A 20,290-nucleotide genomic window follows, 5' to 3' on the forward strand; every position below is an offset into this window, starting at 1 on the left:
AGGCAGCTAAGAACACTTTCACACAAATCCAAACATTACTACAGTGACTTAGAGATACACACGATACTATTTGTTAATCAATAATGGTTTGCTCTCTCCACAATGTTCTTTTTGCAGAAGGAAGCAATATGCAAATGAAGTCTCTTAACCCATGACAACACAACATGTCTTCTTGCTTTCTGTGAGCATCTCGACCAAGGAGATGTGCATTCTCTGGGTGCACTGATTATCTCACAGCAACCACACGGCCCAAAATCATTCAATAATTTTGGCTGAAATAATACAGACCAACCTTTAAACCATATCACATCAAGCGATCACCACTGACTTTTTAATACATCACAAAGCTTAATCACGATTTTACAGCAATATGGAGAAATAAAATCACAAATTTTCTTGTTTCATGCAGCCCTACAATGAATGAAATATAACATGAAAGGATTTATCCGTATAAAAACAATCCCTAGCAATCTGAATAATTTGTAATAGCTTGTTGGCTTGTCTATGTGTAAATTATGAACAGAGACTTATTCAGAGTGTTTATGGCTCTCACATAAAATGGTTCTGCCTCCCTCTCTGTGACTTCGTCCGGGTACAGCGTAAAGCATGTCGGTATCCGTCCAAACCAAACGTCTCGAAGGACATCCTTGTCATCTGCCATTATCTTGACCCTCCAGGTGGCACATACGACACTTTCAGTTTTTCACTGTTAAAGATGAAAGGACTGTTAGCTTTTATGTTCAAAAATCAGTTAGCTACCTAAATGGGGCACTTTTAAATGGTCACATCATTTGAATTCCACAGGATTTCTTCACTGAACACACACCTGCAAAATTCTTCCTAAACAAAACACAACAGGATGACTGAACGCTAAACACTACACATAATTTACTAAGCTAAAGTGGAAGTCCGAACTGACTGGTTGTCAGGGACTGTACACAGACACCCAAAGTGTCAGGATTTCTTTTACCAACTTTGCATTATGTACTTGGTGTCAAGCTTTATGACACACTTCCTCTCGATGTTAAAACATTTTAACTAAAACAGTTGCAATACAGGTACCTCGTAGCCTGTTCAACAATTTCAGTGTGGTTGACGTGTTTAATTCGTTACATGGGAGAAAGCCCAATTAGACCACACCAAACAATTTCAAACCTAGCTAGCGTTAGACAGCTACCAAGCTTCTGAGTCCAGGGACTTTTAATTTAGGAAGGCTGCTAGCCAGCTAGCCAAGTTAACTAACGCTAATTAACGTCAGCTAGTCAAAGTTAGGCCAGCTAGCCAGCCAACTTTCTTCACCATGTTTTTGAATGTTGACTTAGGCTATGAACACATCTACTAGTGTAGTGACGTCTGTAATCGTACTTTATACAATTGTCCTTTTAATTACATCACAGCCGCCTAGCTTGTGGCTATTAAACATCTATTGTCTGGCTAGCAGGTTAATAGCTAACTTATCTAACTAGCTAGCCAGCGAGTTAACGTTAAAGTTAACCGCTAAGGGCTGCGCTGGCCGTTAAAGGCCAACCCAACACTCCCCAACTGACATGAAGTAAACCCGACAAACACACTCAAAGCACTTCGACTGAACGCTACCGCAGCTAGCCAAGTTAGCTAACCTAGTCAGACAGGAGCGCTAACGCTAGCTAGCTGGTTCGTGTTTACAACGCTAGGTTAGCCATCGAGACTAACGGAAAAGGTTCCATTTGAGCCTTTTTGTTTTGTTTTGTTTCTAAAATCCCAATGTTTGTTGTGACTTTTCAACAAGTGACAGACGAACGGTAAAGGGAGTTTGGCTGCCGCTAACAGGTTAGCCCAGCCTGGCTAGCCCGCACTCCTACCTCCACTCGGCCCTGGCTGAACCACCTCAGACTCGCTCACATTCGGGTTATCTCGGCAAAAACGCACGGACCAGATAGAATACACCTATATAATAATATACCGATATTAAAAATGTAGATAGCGACTCAGGATGACATGTCGGAGAGCGCTGGGGGTTGTCAAGTAAGTCCGAGACGGAGACTGCGATGCAAAACCAGCGCGATTAGAGCAACTAGCTAAAGCTAAGACAGCTACTCTCCTTTCTGCTTCTGGGTTTGGCATGTACGCTGCCACCTAGTCCGGTTACTGATATCGCAGGCCTAGTGTTTCTCGACAGTATTCAGAGACCACACTCACTCACTCACTCACTCACTCAGCTCCATCTCCAGGTATTGATTAAGGGCTCAATATACTTTCCCCCCAATCCAGGTACATGGGTTCCTCAGATAGAGTAAAAATGTGGATTGTCTGGAGGTCCCAGAGAACTGCTTTGGGAAGCACTGTATTCCACACTCTATTATTTTACATGAAACCTAATAATGCCTTAGTAATACCACTAATGGTTTGATTAAAATGTCAAAAAACAAGTCCTAGTATTCTGTATAGGCCATTTGTAATATACTAAATGTACTTGTTTCCTGCACTGGTCCACAACATTCTGCTCTCTGTTCTCTCCAGGCTTGGTGTGACTGGCTCTGCTTGGAGATGGTTTCAGTCCTATCTGGAGGGACGGTCCTATCAGGTGACATGGAGAGGATCCACATCCAACCATGTAGACTCGCCACTGGTGTTCCACAGGGCTCAGTATTGGGCCCCCTTCTCTTGTCTTTGTACACTCATTCTCTCGGTGATGTAATATCTTCTCATGGTTTCTCCTACCACTGCTATGCCGATGACAGTCAATTATTTCTTTCTTTTCCACCGGCTGACACGCAGGTCTCCAGACGTATCTCAGCATGCTTGACTGACATCGTGTCATGGATGACAGCCCACCACTTGAAGCTCAACCCTATTAAAACTGAGCTTCTGTTCATCCCAGGTACTCCCAACCCTTACCATGACCTCACTGTTTCCTTCAGGAACTCCCTGGTATCACCATCTGAAGCTTCCCGGGCATAACTTTGGGCAACCAGTTGTCGTTCTCAACTCATGTTTCAAATCTAACCCGGTCTTGCAGATTTCCCCTTTGTAACATACGAAGGATTCTGCCATTTCTCTTGCAGGAAGCTACCCAGGTACTAGTGCAGTCTCTTGTGATCTCAAAGCTGCAACATGCTACTTGCTGGTCTTCCTCTAAGAGCCAGCAAACTTCTACAACTTGTCCAGAATGCAGCAGCACGACTGGTCTTCAATCTTCCGAAGTTCACACATTACTCCACTTCTGCGCTCCCTTCATTGGCTTCCAGTAGCTGCATGCATCAGATTTAAAACCTTGATGCCTACCTATAAAGCCAAAAATGGACCAGCCCCTTCATACGAGGTCAATGGTCAAAGCCTGGAGTACCTCGAGTATTTCGAACCTCAAGTACGGCTCGGCAATACTGTGCTTCAGATCTCATGGAAGACAAGCATCAAGACTTTTCTGTCCTGGCTCCAAGATGGTGGAATGAACTCCCACTTGCTGTCCGGACAGCAGAGTCCCTTGAAGTAGTCAAATGCAGAGTGAAGACCCATCTATTCATGGAATATTTAAATGTCCACTGACCCAGCTCCTATATTGACTAATTAAATTAGTACTTATTTTAGGGTATTGTTTATTACACTGATGTTGATTAACAAACTCTATTTATTTTTTATTACACTTATCATTTTCTAAGATAGAGCTTATTTTGTACTTCTAGGTATCAGCATTGATCCCTGTATTTCTACAGTATTCTAGTTCTTTAGTATATTGGACTCTAACCTACTGTACTGGCTAGGATGTATTCTATGAGTAAATGACAAAGCACTTTTGTAAGTCGCTCTGGATAAGAGCGTCTGCTAAATGCTGTAATTGTAAACGGCCTGTTAGATTTTTTTTTTTTCTGGATGGAAATCTAATATTTTTCAGGGACCATTCAGGGAAAATTCTTGCATGGTTTCTGTGATATATACTAGCTTCCAAATTTATGAACTTAAAATATGAATCTTACTTCTGTTGTGTGATATGCGTACCGATTTCCCTAATTTCCCAAGCGTGCATGTAATTTAAATGTACACTAGATGTCGCCTGTCGCTCACAATAAATGCGGGTCATTTTGAGAAGGAAATATTGTGGCTTTCCCCCTTTCTTCCTTATTTGGAGAAAGAAACAAGGCTGCATTCAAAGCCAACATTTTCCTTATAGATGCGTGCTAGCTATAGCGGAGCATCTGTGCAGAGAAGCCTCTAGAAAGTATTAGCCTATGTGCAAAACGCAGTTATCGTTATTTTACGTCTGATAAATACGTTATGCACAATTTCTTATACACAAACGTTCACATGCCCGCGTCGTTGTTGCTTCTTACAAAGCTGCTACAGTTTTTACTGCATGGGTATTTACTTGCTATTGATTTATTTTACAGCGTTACAGTTTATGTAGACTATATGGTTGGTGCAGAATTTGCGTAGTTTTTGTTTGTGTCCAAAGCCAAAGCCAAACTCCGCCCCAGATAGGAGGTGTGTGGGGAGGAAGCGGGCGGCGAACCTACACCGCACTTTCACTTTGTTTTCCGTAAATAATATCACGTCATTTCGCCCGAGATCCCCTGTTAGTGATAACCAAGAGTCTGTAAGGTAAGACAAGACATGCTTTCTTGGTACCAGTACATCCATTAACAGGCCACTTTCGAGGTAGAAGTGAATCACCAGAACCGGACTTTTAAAACGCCCGTCTCTTCGGTCCAGCGTGCTGGGTGCACTTTGGCTCAGCTACGGTGCCGGTCGGACCGATGGAAGAAATGATGTGTGAAGGCTGCAGTCCTGACAGCTCTCCAGACTAAACGCAGGACTGAGGGCAACTATCACTAATCGCAGCAGACAACTTGGTTTGTATTGCCTGAGAATGTATGTACCCTATTCAAACTGGTTCTCCGAAACGCCACGCTCACCATAACATCTCAAATTCAGAGTTAAAAGTCTTTAAAGCTCTCTTTATACATTCCACAGCACCACGGTTAACCTGCCAGTGACCTTTGGATATAGGTCTATAGTGAGGGTACCCATGAGCTTATGTGACACTGAGCTCTTAAGTTAGGCCCCAGCCCAGGTAAAGTGCTAAAGAGAAATTCTTCAGAGGGATACAAAGGTCAGTTTTCAGAAATCAGTTATTTTATGTTATTTTTTTCTGGTTCTCTATGTGTTTGTCAGAAGCATTGTTGATACTATCAGTAAAATGTGTTGTGTATAGGTCTCCATCTAGTTCACAGCGAATATTTAAACTCGTGCATCTTTGTGACATGTTGGGTATGACACCATGAAGTTGTAAAAGTTTCGAATTCTGAGGACATTTGTTTAATGGTCTTAGTGACGTTGCATTAGTGTTTTACTTTTCTGTGGGGGTAGTAAGACTCCAGTATATGACTGACAACTTCTGAGCCATCCCAATGTCACTACAGTTTCAGGTTTACTACACATTACTATTAGGCCAATATTCAATTCAGTCAGGAGTACAGTACAAAATATTTTTGAAGACAATTCAACCTTTGGTGTACTTTGAAGATTGTGTTGGTTTTCTCATAGAAGCTGTAGAAGGCCAGACAAGCTTGTATGTCCAACCCCTTACGACACTGTAATGCATTTCAGTAAAGGAGGACCTTCTGAAATTAGGTAGGAATACTTAGTTTTCAGTTGTTTTTAAATAAACCAAACTCAGTTCTATTAAAGTGACCCCAGAAAAGCTATTTTTGTTCATAATATATGTTAGCTTCAAAGAGGACTCGATTCTCTTTCTGGTCCACCGTAGCGCTTATGAGATCTCAGACCGCTCAATCACGCCACTCTTGAGAAATCAGACCCCATGACAGTAACATTGGTGTGACAGCGGTGGGCAGGTGCACCCTGCCAGTAGCCTCCGTCAGCCGGCAGTGGCGTGGCACGTGATGTTTTGTTTATGTTTCGTTCTCTGTTATACAAGTTCTCCCTTTTGTTTGTTGTGTCACGCCCAATGCAGGTGCTGTGTGTCTAACTTCACAGGCCACACCACTCACGTGCTCTTGTGTTTGTGACAGTTTGCTGATCTTTGTTACTGTTACGTCGGCTCCCTTTAGTTTTGGTTTCTTTTTTCTTTTTTTTGTAGTTTCATTACATTCTGTAGTCGGAGACGTGCTTTTGCTTCCTAGGAGACAATTCTGACAAAACAAGACCTGTTAAATGGCACAGCTACAAATTCAGGCCTATAAGATAATCTATATAATCTCTTGACTGTATGAATGCAATTCACTTTTGCTTGTCTTCCTGTGAAAACCATAAACATGTATGCATCCACAGATACCATGAATAAGTTCTTACACTAGCAAATGTGCACCAGTTCACACCAGGCTTCCCATAACCGCCCCCATTTAATTAAAAACATCTCATTACTGTACATTACACTTAATGCACAAGCCCGTATAACTCCACCGATATGTACCATCCCACTGTCTTAAATCGCTTGATCGCCACCAGCCCACTTTACCAAGACCAAGTCTTAAGCCCCGCCTTCAGTCACAGTGCTTGTTTTTCTTCCAAACACCCTTTAAATGTAAATGTGAATTTATGTAAATGTATCCTATCTGTTATTACAAGCTTGGTCTTATGGCGCTTCTATCAATGTCTGATTCTTTATATGTCTCTGTTGTATTTTTGCCCAGTATCAAGTTTCTTTGAATGAAAGTACCTACCAAATGAATGAATGTGAATGTAAAGACCTGAATTACATCTCTGTTCCTGAAGGCCATTTCAGCAGGAGATGTCAACGGCGTTGTGGTGCAGCTGTGTGTCTGTGAAGAGTGACCACTCTAAGGGCGATGAAGTCACTTGTCACAAAGACAGCCCTCTTTCTGAACCCAAGTACAAGCATTTGACTTGCATTTTTTCCTTTCTTTATTCGGGATTTTTGTCAAATACAACAGGCTTTCCTGCAGTGTGTTTCAAAGCATGTTATACTCACACTTACATACCATCCTGCTGTCTTAAATTTGTTATCCGCTGTCAGCATACATACTCATGGATCATCACACGAACTTATCTTTAGTCCCTTTCAAGGATCTTCTTTTAAATTTTGTTTTATAGACTTATTCTATATTTATAAATTCATAAATATTCTTATATATTTTAAAGGCCATTTCAACAAGAGACCCCAACTTCACATGAGCACAGCTGTGTGTCCATGAAGAGCGTGTGGTCTATAGGACGCGATGAAGATTTTCGCAAAGCTAAGCCTCCATCAGGAAATGGGTAGGAACTTTTGACTATTATGAATATTTTTTAAATGTAGTATTGGTGTATAAATTCATATATTTGTTTCTTAAAGGCCATTTCAACAAGAGACCCCAACTTCACATGAGCACAGCTGTGTGTCCATGAAGAGCGTGTGGTCTATAGGACGCGATGAAGATTTTCGCAAAGCTAAGCCTCCATCAGGAAATGGGTAGGAACTTTTGACTATTATGAATATTTTTTAAATGTAGTATTGGTGTATAAATTCATATATTTGTTTCTTAAAGGCCATTTCAACAAGAGACCCCAACTTCACATGAGCACAGCTGTGTGTCCATGAAGAGCGTGTGGTCTATAGGACGCGATGAAGATTTTCGCAAAGCTAAGCCTCCATCAGGAAATGGGTAGGAACTTTTGACTATTATGAATATTTTTTAAATGTAGTATTGGTGTATAAATTCATATATTTGTTTCTTAAAGGCCATTTCAACAAGAGACCCCAACTTCACATGAGCACAGCTGTGTGTCCATGAAGAGCGTGTGGTCTATAGGACGCGATGAAGATTTTCGCAAAGCTAAGCCTCCATCAGGAAATGGGTAGGAACTTTTGACTATTATGAATATTTTTTAAATGTAGTATTGGTGTATAAATTCATATATTTGTTTCTTAAAGGCCATTTCAACAAGAGACCCCAACTTCACATGAGCACAGCTGTGTGTCCATGAAGAGCGTGTGGTCTATAGGACGCGATGAAGATTTTCGCAAAGCTAAGCCTCCATCAGGAAATGGGTAGGAACTTTTGACTATTATGAATATTTTTTAAATGTAGTATTGGTGTATAAATTCATATATTTGTTTCTTAAAGGCCATTTCAACAAGAGACCCCAACTTCACATGAGCACAGCTGTGTGTCCATGAAGAGCGTGTGGTCTATAGGACGCGATGAAGATTTTCGCAAAGCTAAGCCTCCATCAGGAAATGGGTAGGAACTTTTGACTATTATGAATATTTTTTAAATGTAGTATTGGTGTATAAATTCATATATTTGTTTCTTAAAGGCCATTCCATGAGGAGAGAAGAATATATGACAAAAATCCAGATTAGTAGGAGCCTAAAATACACAGCAAAATGAAAATGCAAAGGAAGTAATCCAAACAGCAGAGTCAGAGGTCAAAATGAGAAGCAATGCAGATTCTGAAACTACACAGAATGACTAACAACTAACTTGGGGCAAAACTTTGCGGAGCGGACACATAAGACCACATTTCAGCATTTCAGATGAGAGCTCCCTCTGCTGATGGGGGGGGGGGGTAAATTTACACTGTATTAAGTAAAGTTTTACCATAGGGCATTAGGACAACATTGGGAAGCAAGCCACACATGGTAGAAATATTAACCAGTATGAATGAATATACTGGGGTGTATTGTGTACCTTTGTGTCAATGAGTATAGGTAATCTAAATCTTTAGTTTTTATTTACCATATATTTACCAATCATACACTATTCACCTGTATTGTAAAAAGACTCCACATGTTTAGCTTTAATATTTCTCCCAGCCTAGTTACAACAGCAATAATTGTTAGTTAAAAAATTGTTAACTAGCTTCATTTTTTATACCTAATTTGGGTATTCCTTTTTATTGTAGTTTATAACTGTTTCTTTAGTCATTTCATCTTTGGATATGAAAACTATATATACAGTAATCTGGTGTGTGTTATATTTGTAGTTCTTTTGGTCATTTGAAAGGTCTCTGCTCACTGAGGAAGATGTCCTTCGAAAGCACAAATGGAACCTAAAAAGGAAAAGCCAATGTATTTTCCAGGAAACAGCACAGCAAGGGCACCCTACACTACTTGGTGACATCTACACAGAGCTCTACATCACAGAAGGTGAGAGTGGAGAGGTTAGCAGCAACCATGAAGTTAAACTCATTGAGAAAACATCGGTGAGATCAGCGACAAAGGACAAACCAATCAAATGCAACGACATATTTAAAATCATACCAGGTCAAAGTAACATCAGAACTGTGATGACAAAAGGAGTTGCAGGCATTGGAAAAACCATTTCCGTGCAGAAATTTATTCTGGATTGGGCTGAAGGAACAGCCAATCAGGACATCCACCTAATTTTTCCTCTTCCTTTTCGTGAGCTGAATTTAATGAAGGACAGAAAACTCAGTTTGCTCAATCTTCTTCATCATTTCTTTAAAGAAATCGGAGGTTCACAAACTTTTGAAATGGAAGGCTATAAAGTCTTGTTTATCTTTGATGGTCTGGATGAGTGTCGACTTCCACTGCATTTCCAAAAAAGAGAGCGATGTTGTGACATAAGAAAGACAGTCTCGGTGGACAAACTGCTGACAAACCTCATCAAGGGAAATCTGCTTCCCTCAGCTTTTGTCTGGATTACATCCAGACCGGCAGCAGCCGGTCAGATTCCTTCCCTATTTGTTGACCGATTAACGGAGGTACGAGGATTTAATGACCCACAGAAGGAGCAGTACTTCCACAAGAGAATCAGTAACCAGAACCTGGCAAAGAGAATCATTGCCCACATCAAGTTGTCAAGAAGCCTCCACATAATGTGTCACATACCGGTCTTCTGCTGGCTTTCAGCCATTGTCCTTGAGAGAACCCTGGATGATGAGGAGAATACTGAGACCCCCAGCACACTGACTCAAATGTACACACACTTCCTCGTCGTTCAGACCGCCATCAAAAATGTAAAGTATCAGGGGACACAAGAGAAAGACGAGGTGATGATTTTCAAACTGGGAAAACTGGCCTTTTTGCAGCTGAGCAAGGGCAACATCATCTTCTATGAAGCAGATCTGAAGAAATGTGGGCTTGATGTCAGAGAAGCATCTGTGTATTCGGGAGTGTTCACCCAGATCTTTAGAGAAGAGTTTTGCTTATCTCAGAGAAAAGTGTTCAGCTTTGTGCATTTGAGCATTCAGGAGCACCTTGCGGCCTTGTATGTGTTTTTTGCTTTTAGCAAGCAAGACCGCCCAACCGATCCAACCTCTGATCTTGCAGTTCTGCTGAGAGCTTCGACAGTTTGTGAGCTCCACAAAACCGCTGTGGATATGGCTTTAAAGAGTGAGAACGGCCACCTGGACCTTTTCCTCCGCTTCCTTCTGGGCCTGTCACTGGTGTCCAATCAGCCTCTCTTGCAGGGCCTTTTTGCACAGTCAGGGTGCAGCTTGCAGAGTAATGATGAAATAGTCCACTACATCAAAGAGAAGATTCGAGAGGATCCCTCTTCGGACAGAAGAATCAATCTGTTCTACTGTCTCACGGAACTGAATCATCATTCTGTTGTGGAGAACTTGGAGAGGAGCTCAGGAATGCTGTCTATCGTCATGCTCATACCGGAATTGTGGTCAACTCTGACCTTCAAGTTTCAGACCTCAGAAGAAGAGATGGACTGCTTTGATTTGAAAACATGCATACGAACACCAAAGAATTGCTTGAAAGAATTCCTTGGTCCAGACGAGGTTCTCTCAAGGACGCTGCCAGCTGTGAAGGCAGCCAGATCAGCAGAGTAAGTTTTAGGATCACAATAACCACTGAAATATTCATGGCACAGTCTTCTTCTGAGATAGGAACAATGAGACACCTTGTATTTACAATTATTTATCAACAGACCAGACGTTTACATAGAGGACACATGCAACTCAAATAAACAAGAACAATCCCAACTAAACATTATGTGAGAGTTACTACAACTGATACAAGACAAACTAAACTAAACATAATCAGGCCATGATTCTTTTCCACAAAAATGTTAAGCGATGTGGAAAACATTAAATGTTGTTCTCTTCACTCTAAAAATAAGGGTTACCCTTTATTCAGCTTTAAACTAATGAGGACTTTATAAACAATTTATCATGAGTGATTATAATGATTATAATGATGTTTTATTTTCACCCAGGCTGAAGGGTTGTGGACTCACAGAGAAAGGCTGTGAAGCACTTGCTTTGGCTTTCAGTGAAAACCGATTAGAACTCCGAGAGCTGAACCTCAGAGAAAACAGGTTGAAGGATTCTGGAATGAAGCTGCTCTGTGCTGGACTGGCAAGTCCGTACTGCAAACTGGAGAGACTGGAGTAAGAATTTATATATATATATATATATATATATATATATATATATATATATATAGAGAGAGAGAGAGAGAGAGAGAGAGAGAGAGAGAGAGAGAGAGAGAGAGAGAGAACGAGAGAGAGAGAGAGAGAGAGAGAGAGAGAGAGAGAGAGAGAGAGAGAGAGAGAGAGTCATGTATTAATATTAAACTCAACCAACAGTAACCACAGTCGGATGGGGAAAACTAAGTACCTAAAGATGGGGGCAAACAGTGATGTCAGCAAATTGCACAAGATGTTGCCACTAAGGTTTTGGCAAAATTCTGTGGCTGCTCAAGTTCTGTGTGCAATATTATTTATATGCATGTGCGCTCCATGTCAGATTATAGGTGAAAGATTCTCTAAGGATAAACTTGCAGGAAAATGTTGACATTTTTATTGGTTCATCCAACAGCTAAAGGCAGTAGACTAATATTCAGGCTAGTGATTAAATCACTGTTTCTCTGTGATGAAACAACCATCTGGACTTAAAATTTGATCCTGAAAGGCTTAATGTTACAGTCCTACAGTAACAGTAGTGGATGTGTTTTCTTGCTTGTGTGTGACTAAACATCACTGGGAAGATATTCAAATTTATGTCTGATTTTTAAGTCATAATTTAATGAGACCGAATGACCAAATTAGAGAAATGAACATGAGTGGTAAGAACATTTGTGAGAGTTCCAGCACTGAAGTCACTGTGGTGCAGTTTCGTCCTCTGGTGTGATGGTGTGATCTGGTTGTTGTTTTAGGCTGCGATACTGTAATCTGGGAGTGGGAAGCTGCGAAGATCTCGCTTCAGCCCTCAGCTCCGCTTCCTCCAGACTAAGGGATCTTAATCTGAGAGACAACAAGCATATGCTGGATTTAGGGATTATTCATCTTTCCAAAGGTCTGAAGAATCAAAACTGTAAACTTGAGAAGCTACAGTAAGTGTTTTAGCAAAACATTATTATAATTAATATAATTACAATAATATTATATGTATTGTAATAATTAATATGCCAAATTCATTTCATGTTTGAATAATAATTTGCTTGTGTGGATTTGGAGGATGGGGGGGGGGTCGTCTTCACATTGCCTCCTGGGACTTTTAAAGATCAGCTTTGTCCATTATCAGATCAATCTTACAGATTAATCTTAATGTTTTTACTTTACTGTTGAATTCATGCTTAAAACATGGAAATTTACTCTCCTGTCGGTGTAAACATGTTCACTAGCTAACTAAATAATTTATGACATTGAGAAATATGTTTTGTCCAAAGCGTCTAGTCACAGTTGACATGTATGCATGCATCTTCTCCTTGAACATTTTAGAAGTTCAAGTCTTTGCAGACATTTCAGTGCTCCTAAGTATGAGGTAACATACATATTGTACCTCCTCACTTGTTTATAAACATAAAGAGATCAGAGCAGTTCATTAATCAGATGACTGCTGTAAAAAACCCACCAACCCCAGAAAACCCAACTTCATCATGAGGGCAATAATTCATGAAATAATACTCAAGAGGTGGTTTGAAGCAAGTGGAGATGTGTGTTCAGCTCGTGATCTAATTAGGTGGAAAACTTCTATGTTAAACTTGCTAGATACTTACATGAAGGTGCTGGCACATGATTTGCAATCAACCCCCAGATTTCAGCCCTGAGAGGAGTTACAGGCTATGCTGATTTATCATAGCCGGAAATATGACACACATTGGGACTGTTTGGTTACCGATCCCATAAACATATCAGAGATTCGTACCCCAGGTTAGGGAAGCACTATGATCAGCAACGTGCATCAGCTAGGTAACGAAACGTCTACAACCTTGTGCTTGTCCCATAGGCTGTCGGGTTGCATGCTCTCCGAGATGAGCTGCGGTGCGCTGGCTTGTGCTCTTGGCTCCAACCCTTCAGGTCTGAGGGAGCTCGAGCTGAGTTGTAACAGGGTGCTGGACGCAGGCGTGGAGCACCTCTCCGACGGGCTGCGGGGTCCGCACTGCAAACTCGAAAAACTCTTGTGAGTGTTAAAATCTTAGCACAATGGTATGCCATGATGTTTTCCGCTCGCCTGTTTGAGAACAGACGCTCAGACATGTTTCTTCCTCTCCCCTTCCAGCTTGTGTCGCTGTCACCTCACAGAGAAGAGCTGCGGGGCCCTCGCACGCGCGCTCCAGCCCAACTCCTCGCGACTCAGGGAGCTGTACCTCAGTGGCAATCAATTGCACGACGCAGACGTCAAAGCGCTCGTTGCGTTGAAGAAGACGCCACACCACAAACTGGAGAAGCTCATGTAAGCTAAATGCATTAAGAAGCGCATGCATTGAGGAGCAACTACGGTGTTACGGAGTGTTTCAAAGGTAGATGCGCTGAGCAAAGACCCGACAGTGAGCAGCAGGATTTTCTTCCGCCTTTAGGTTCTGCATGCATGCCACGCTGCACGGATTAAACGTGCAACGTAACAAATCTTACTCATACGCACATTTGGTGCATGCAGGTCAAACAATTGCCGCGACACAAATGCATGAATGAGTTGCTGAATTGGATAATAACATGAGAAAAAATAACTGGTTTAATTACACTCAAATGAAGAAGCTTTCCTTTGTAGTCTGTCCTTATATTTAGTCAGTATATTTATATTTTAGTTTGGTTAGAAACCCTAAAAAAAAACCCCACAGTCCTAATGACCAAACGCACCGAGACTAAACGCCTAGCTTTAGGTCGTGGTTAATGGACCTGGTCAACTTTGGTTTCCTTGCAGCACAAATAATGTGCTGTGTCTGAGGACCACCAGATATTAAAATTAAGATTCATTAATCTTCAGAGGCAAGCTGAGCTCAAAGGGGAATTTAGGCAAAGGAAAATTACAAAAATTACAAAATATATTTACGAAATATATTTACTAAAGATATTAACTAAACGATAACATTGGGGGGGGGGGGGGTAACCAACACCTGTCACAGTCACAGGACAAATACCTGGTCCTGTCTCTAGACACATTTTAAGTCGCACCAAGTACATGCTGAGATGCTATTGTAAGAAAAAAAAAGAAAAGAATAAAAGACAAATACCTAAGCATCAATATTAGAAACTTATATCAGTGTTATTAGTATGTATATTGTCCTTGAAAACCACTGTGTTTTTGGCCTTATCTTTCTTCTGATTGGTCAACAACTAAGAGTCATTTTTAATATAAAGTCATTCCTCTGTTTTTTTATTTTTAGTGCGTATGAATTGTTCTTATTTCCTCTTGTTGCGGTTTACCTGGCAGTTGGTAGTACACACCAGCCGCGAGTGTTTCCGTGCCATCTGCAGGAAGGGCGCAGAGGACTGGAAAGGCACTCTACCCAGCAACACGACCACATGGACATCCAGACAACACGAGAAAGATGCACGAAAGCAGAACACGAAGTGCTCCACACAAACGGATTTACAAAGACATAAACTTAGCAACTGAGTTCAGCATCTAAGACTCATTCTGTGCCTTTTTTTTATTAAGGTATGTTTGTATTTTTTTTAACCGTATTTTCTTAACCATACATATGTAACTCCATATTTTAACAGTTTCTGTGCAGAAGTGCGATTGGTCAAACTACACTTAATTTCTAACACTGGTCCACTTTACCCCTCACTAACAGGAAATGTTGTAACAGCGAGGACGCATGTTGAGCTTTATATATTCACAGCAAAGATAGATAGAATTTATCCAAAGCAGATTTGCACTTGTACTTGCGTAAGGAATGTTTCATAAAAGAGAAAAAGAAATCAAATAATAAATGCTAATGGTTGCATCGCATTGTGTCATGCCACAGGAGAAATGGATTATAATAATATTATCTAAGACATAGTTAATAGAAAAGTATATTAAATTCACTTTAAATCATGAAATATTTCATGTCCTATTCTCATAAGATTTGGAGTAGAAGACCTCTGAGTGTATTTATAAATGTAGCTTTAGCCACTTAGACTGAATTCATATCCACTAGATGGCGCCCTAATTATATCAAATTAGGCTTCAGAAACCCTGACCGTTTTTAAGAGCAGAGTTCAATATATAAACATATCGTGATATTAAAATGGTAACCGTACAGTGGACGTGAGGTCCACCAACATGTATACTACTCTCTGTGAATTATTCAAAGCCGATACAAAGAGAAAACAAGTAGCTTCAAGAACAGGAAATGAGGCCTGTGGGTTCTTTAAGGGTGAGGAGTGTATTCCCCGCCCGGATGAATCTCCTGTCCGACGGGTATCCACTTCAGGTGCTGTACCTGTACTCTTAATATCCACAGTAACGCAGTTTCAGTGCTCCTTACGTTTGAAGTTACGTCATTCTAGTTGCCGTTCAATTAGTGATTCACATTTGGTGCTCACAGAACTCGACCCTACTGGCTTTTCGTGTGTCGGACGTGTGTATATCTCTCCTGCTTTCACTTGTCTTCTGTTTGCCCAAAACTATTTGACCAAATACTCGCAACCTACTTTGACCAAACTTGTTTTATTTTTCTCCACATCTAAGCCTCTTACAAATTTCACATTGAGTAAGAGACATCGTAAGGAGCCGTTCTTTAACGCTCAGTTCCCCCGTGCGAGGGAGACGGATCACCCTCCGACATCTCCTCTGGCTGATGGAGTCATGTCTGCTGCTTCTCCCTGGGGATTCTTTTGCTCACTGTCTTCCTAAAACTGCTCCCACTGTAAAATGTCAGCGTGGTTACAACCTGATTCACAGCGCGATGGCCGTGACTCCAAGCCACATCTGCAATGTTCATTGGGCACTGTCTCGAACTTCAGTCATACAAAATGTGTGTGTGTGTGTGTGTGTGTGCTTAAGCAGCTTGAAATGTGGAGTCATTCAAACACAGAGATGCCAAGCTGGAAAGATGGAATCTGACAGCCGGGTGCAGTGGTTTCCTAAGAGGTCATAGGCAGTCCGTGAGCTTTGTGTCAGAGATGGCGTTCTGCCATCCCCCCCCCCCCCCACCCCACCCCCCTCCCCCACCCCACGAGCCTCTCTTCCCTTCTCCCTCCTCACCTTCCCTCGGCTCAGACGTCTGCGCGCACGGCAGGCTCCGTGATTGTAATTTCAATCATATTGTAATTTAAAACGCACGAGGGGAAATCCTACCTCCTTAATCTTGAGGCCCAGCGCCCGGGAATTGCACGGTCCGGCCGGAGTTTGTGTCGGGGTCATGAACGATCGGGCCTCGCCTGGCGTTACGCAACACCTCCCTCCCTCCCGCTCTGATCCGAGGTGTCTGCGGAAACCTCGACAGGCCTGGAAATATCATGTCAACATCCGAGAGAGCAAGAGAGCAGCTCGGATCTCCCTCCGTTCATTTAAATAGTCGGGAATGTGAGACGGCAGGCAACTCTCGGCCTTCTGGAGCTCCGCGCAGAAGCCGATTGGTGGCCCCGTCCTGTACACGCCGACAGTTTTAAACACGCGAAAGCCACAGTGGCGCTGCTGCGACTATGCGCTTGGCCCTCGCTGTGCTGACTCTTAAGAGCGCGGGTGAGCTCTGTGCTCGACCGCTGACCCTCCCCGGCCCTGGCACTCAGCGCCGGCATCTCCGAAAGAGGCCCCCGCGAATGCGCGGATCAATACGCGAGATGCCTAATGTTCCTCCCCGTTGCCGGAAAGCAGGAGGCGGCAAGCTTTTAGAGCCCTGTAATGCGTGGCATTGTTTTCGCCGCGGGAGGGCGGGCGGAGCGGAGGCCTCTTCCTCTGTCCAGGCCCGCCGGCATCCAGTCATCGGAGCGGCGGAAGAGAGGGGATGCCGGCAGCTCGGGCTATCCGTGGCTTCGCGTCGGCGGATCATTTGGACGTCGGTAGCGCTCGGTGACTTGTGTGTCTCTCGAGAACTTTGGCAAGTCTTAAGCGAAGCTCGTGCCGACCACAAACCGCGCGCGCGCGCACACCGAGTCTCTGTAAACGTGCTAAGCTGCCGCTTCGAACGCACAGCGCGCCGCGCCATAACCGCGGGGACTTCTGTGAAACGCTGTCTGAGCTGCGGTCGGAGGAGGAAATTCCTCCGTGCTTACTGCGCCACGAAGCGGGAAGGCGCATCCTTGTACGCTCGCCGCGATTTGTACGGAGATGAATTCCCTGAAACGAACACACACAGAAACACAAACCAGGATAGAAACACAGAGGGCACAATAATACTTGTAAAAACAATGTTGATGTGTGACTGATGATAGACAAGGTGTTAAGAAGGTGTTGGTGTTAAGTTGCCGTTCTCTGGTTCTGTGTAGTGTTAAGTACAGACGTGGAGAAAACCCTAGACCCGCACGACAGACTAGGCTTTGATGTGATTGCACCGAAAGCAGGGTTCTGAACTAACGGGCGCACGGAAGGGAAAAGTCTGACCATAATGCAGTGGCGGAGTCAGTCTTGGGTCTGTCCCGGTGGAAAAACCTACCGTTCTTCAGATGAGAGCAGCGTTGGAAGTTCCAGCGAGGTCTCTCTCTCTCTCTCTCTCTCTCTCTCTCTCTCTCTCTCTCTCTCTCTCTGCCTGTCCATTACAGGCCGGGTGAGTGTATTTTGTCCGTGTGAATGACAGGCAGGAGAGAATAAAGGGTCATTACTTCAGCTCACCCTCCTCCCCGTGTGCTAATCAATACAGAGGGATCATTAGAATGAATAGATGGGCACTGGCTCGGCTCTGGGTTTCCCCGGGAGACGGGGGGGGGGGGGGGGGGGGGGGGGGGGGGTCAGTGGTAAGGAGCTGAAAGGCTCCAGGAGAGGCTAGCTGCTCACATCCAATGTTCAGCCTCCCGATGCCACGGCGACGGCGCGCGGTCAACCTGTGGCCGGTCCACGGCTGCTTTTAAACTATTAAGGCCGGAGGACGCGGTAATCAAACCCCAGCCGTCGGCCAGAGGCAAAAGGCTCTTATCGTCGCGCCGGTGAAAAACACGGCGCTCGCCTTGGCAACTTCAGGCTTTATTCGAGCAAAGAGAGGAAACGCATCACGCTGGAGATTTTTGAGCGTTACAGAAGTGGTTTCGTTGCCGTGACCGAGTTCGTTAGGGGGGATTTTGCACTGGGTTCAGTTCAAAACTTGAAGGACTAGGTCTCCCCGCCCCCATAAAGCTTACACTGCTAATAACGACAGACAGACAGAGAGCTCTTTTATCGTCAGTCAAATAAGTTAACTACTCCCCACTGCTTTCCGTACTGTTATCCCCCTCTGCCTTTCTTCACAGGCCTGAATTTCCCCCTCTTACCGAGACAGAGACCAGCCTGAACATAAGAGTACCAGATGGAAAAAATTATCACCGTTCTGATTTTTTCCAAGACATCTGGATGACTTTTCATCTTAAAATGCCCGTTAATGTGTCTTTTAAACATGATTTGTGTGAGTGACTCTTTGTGGAAAGGGAAAGGTCTATGGATCGTCTGTGGAGCTAGCATGAAGCAGCTATTCCGCCTGCCCGGTAGTCCAGGTTGGCGGTCCGGCAGACGGAGCCGAGCCGTACCCACAGAATGTTTGGCGACACACACGTGCCCGAATAGAACAGCAACAGTATAAACAAAGTAGCAAGCAGAAGAGGAAATGATCTTTCTCTGAAAAGGCTCACTGAAGAAACTGGATAAGTCTCACCGATGGGTTATTTGTGTAGCCACAGCTAACACAGGGACGTTTGACACAGGCTGTCGGTGTTCCTACTCCCAGTTACTGTGGGGTCACCTGGAAGACCAACACGGCCCGTGAACCTCAGTGGCTGGGTGGATGCTTATTTATTTAGTAGTCCTGTGTACGGTATGTACATATAAGTCCCAGTATTATTACAAAGTATGCATCTGTCCTCAAACACTGCAACCAATGAATTACAGCGGGGGTAGGGGGGGTGTTGGAGTGGTCCCTTTAACTATACATTTGCATACACTGACGTATCACTTCAATAAGTAATCTACGAGTTGTATAGGGTGCTATACATTATACAGTCAACTGTGAGTTTACTGCTGGTTCCACTGCTGTACTCTGAAGTCGGCTGACTGACAGTACTGGGGTCCTGGACCCCGTGTACACTGTGACAGTTGACTGACGGTACTGGGGTGCTGGACCCTCGTGTACAGCGTGACGTTTACTGACAGTACTGGGGTCCTGGACCCCGTGTACAGCGTGACGTTTACTGACAGTACTGGGGTCCTGGTCCCCGTGTACACTGTGAGTTTATTGGCCTCCTTAATGAGAGACTTTAAGCACAGATGTTAATAGGATGCTTTTCACGCACATTTATACTGTAAGTGCACTGGCAAATACTGTTGGTGTAAACAGATATGAATGCAACCATCATGGCTGGCCCCTTCCTAGCATCTTGTCTCCATGACTCCTCTGTCACTGCTTCATTTCCTCCTTTCCTGCTCCGAACCCTGTTTTGCTTATTTGCTGTATCATCGGTATCCCCTGTCTTCTGTAGGGCTCATTAGTACTTGTATATGTACTCTGTGTTCACTCTTGTTGCTGGTCGCTGTCAAGGCCTCTGTGGTGTTTGCGCTGCCCGCAGTATTTTCCTTTCTGTTCCTGTGGTTCGCTTCGTGTTGGTAAATTGCCCTTCACCGTCCCCTTGGCCCTGATTTCGGATTTGCCCCTAATAAGTCTCACTGTTCTCAGCCTATCCCGTCCGCCATGTTACAGCAACATAAACTGATTTCTAACCTTAGATGTATCTACGTATGTCTCCTGCCCTTTTGATTTAAAGCAGGATATTCATGGAAAAAAGGCACTGAAAACACGGTGTAAATGTGCAGGGACCCAAGACAGGTTCCTGCTAGTCAGTGAACTTCTGAAATATTAAGAGCTGGCCAAAGAAATCCCTAACAAAGTGATCCCGTACTGCAGAATGCTGCTGCAGCATAGCGCGTTGTGAGTTGGTTTATTTAGGATGGCATGGTGATGTTTTTACCGGATATGCAATAACATGCCTGTAAGAGTGATCAGCAGAGCACAAAACTAAAGTTACATTTTGCAGGAACATTT

General features: G+C 43.3%; 2 protein-coding genes and 1 long non-coding RNA gene across 12 annotated transcripts in view; 2 read left to right on the forward strand and 1 right to left on the reverse strand.

Moving 5' to 3' along the window:
• Positions 1 to 2,108, reverse strand: part of atg5 (ATG5 autophagy related 5 homolog (S. cerevisiae)) — a 44,308-nt gene extending 42,200 nt beyond the window's left edge. Inside the window, exons 1-2 of one of the 4 annotated variants that reach the window (XM_027017034.3) lie at positions 1,842 to 2,108; positions 554 to 706 (exon numbers count right to left, since the gene is read on the reverse strand). In XM_027017034.3, the coding sequence (XP_026872835.2) occupies positions 554 to 661 (108 nt within the window). In that variant the 5' untranslated portion in view covers positions 662 to 706; positions 1,842 to 2,108. The remainder of the gene's footprint in view (positions 1 to 553; positions 707 to 1,841) is intronic. The other 3 variants (XM_027017038.3, XM_027017037.3, XM_035527949.2) reach the window with 3 other exon arrangements.
• LOC145659742 (uncharacterized) lies at positions 713 to 3,789 on the forward strand. Its single transcript, XR_014125863.1, has 4 exons — positions 713 to 1,809; positions 2,500 to 2,563; positions 2,758 to 2,860; positions 3,045 to 3,789. It is a non-coding gene; the product is annotated as an uncharacterized LOC145659742 (long non-coding RNA).
• A 683-nt stretch (positions 3,790 to 4,472) lies between these two features.
• LOC145659937 (NACHT, LRR and PYD domains-containing protein 3-like) lies at positions 4,473 to 15,188 on the forward strand. 7 transcript variants are annotated; one of them, XM_081723644.1, is made up of 17 exons: positions 4,473 to 4,575; positions 4,687 to 4,826; positions 4,948 to 5,086; positions 5,521 to 5,607; positions 6,712 to 6,828; positions 7,099 to 7,215; positions 7,292 to 7,408; positions 7,485 to 7,601; positions 7,678 to 7,794; positions 7,871 to 7,987; positions 8,064 to 8,180; positions 8,946 to 10,742; positions 11,133 to 11,306; positions 12,074 to 12,250; positions 13,147 to 13,320; positions 13,420 to 13,593; positions 14,572 to 15,188. In XM_081723644.1, exons 4-17 carry the CDS (start codon positions 5,573 to 5,575, stop codon positions 14,576 to 14,578), a joined length of 3,357 nt encoding a protein of 1,118 aa, XP_081579770.1. In that variant the 5' UTR covers positions 4,473 to 4,575; positions 4,687 to 4,826; positions 4,948 to 5,086; positions 5,521 to 5,572; the 3' UTR covers positions 14,579 to 15,188. The 7 variants fall into 7 exon arrangements, with proteins under 7 accessions (XP_081579770.1, XP_081579769.1, XP_081579767.1 ...); XM_081723643.1 differs by having other exon boundaries at positions 4,473 to 4,845; XM_081723641.1 differs by having other exon boundaries at positions 4,687 to 5,086.
• Positions 15,189 to 20,290: the final 5,102 nt, after the last annotated feature.

This window comes from Electrophorus electricus, chromosome 11, assembly GCF_041902795.1.
Source record: "Electrophorus electricus isolate QZ-2024a chromosome 11, ASM4190279v1, whole genome shotgun sequence".
In the NCBI taxonomy this organism is placed as follows: Eukaryota; Metazoa; Chordata; class Actinopteri; order Gymnotiformes; family Gymnotidae; genus Electrophorus; species Electrophorus electricus.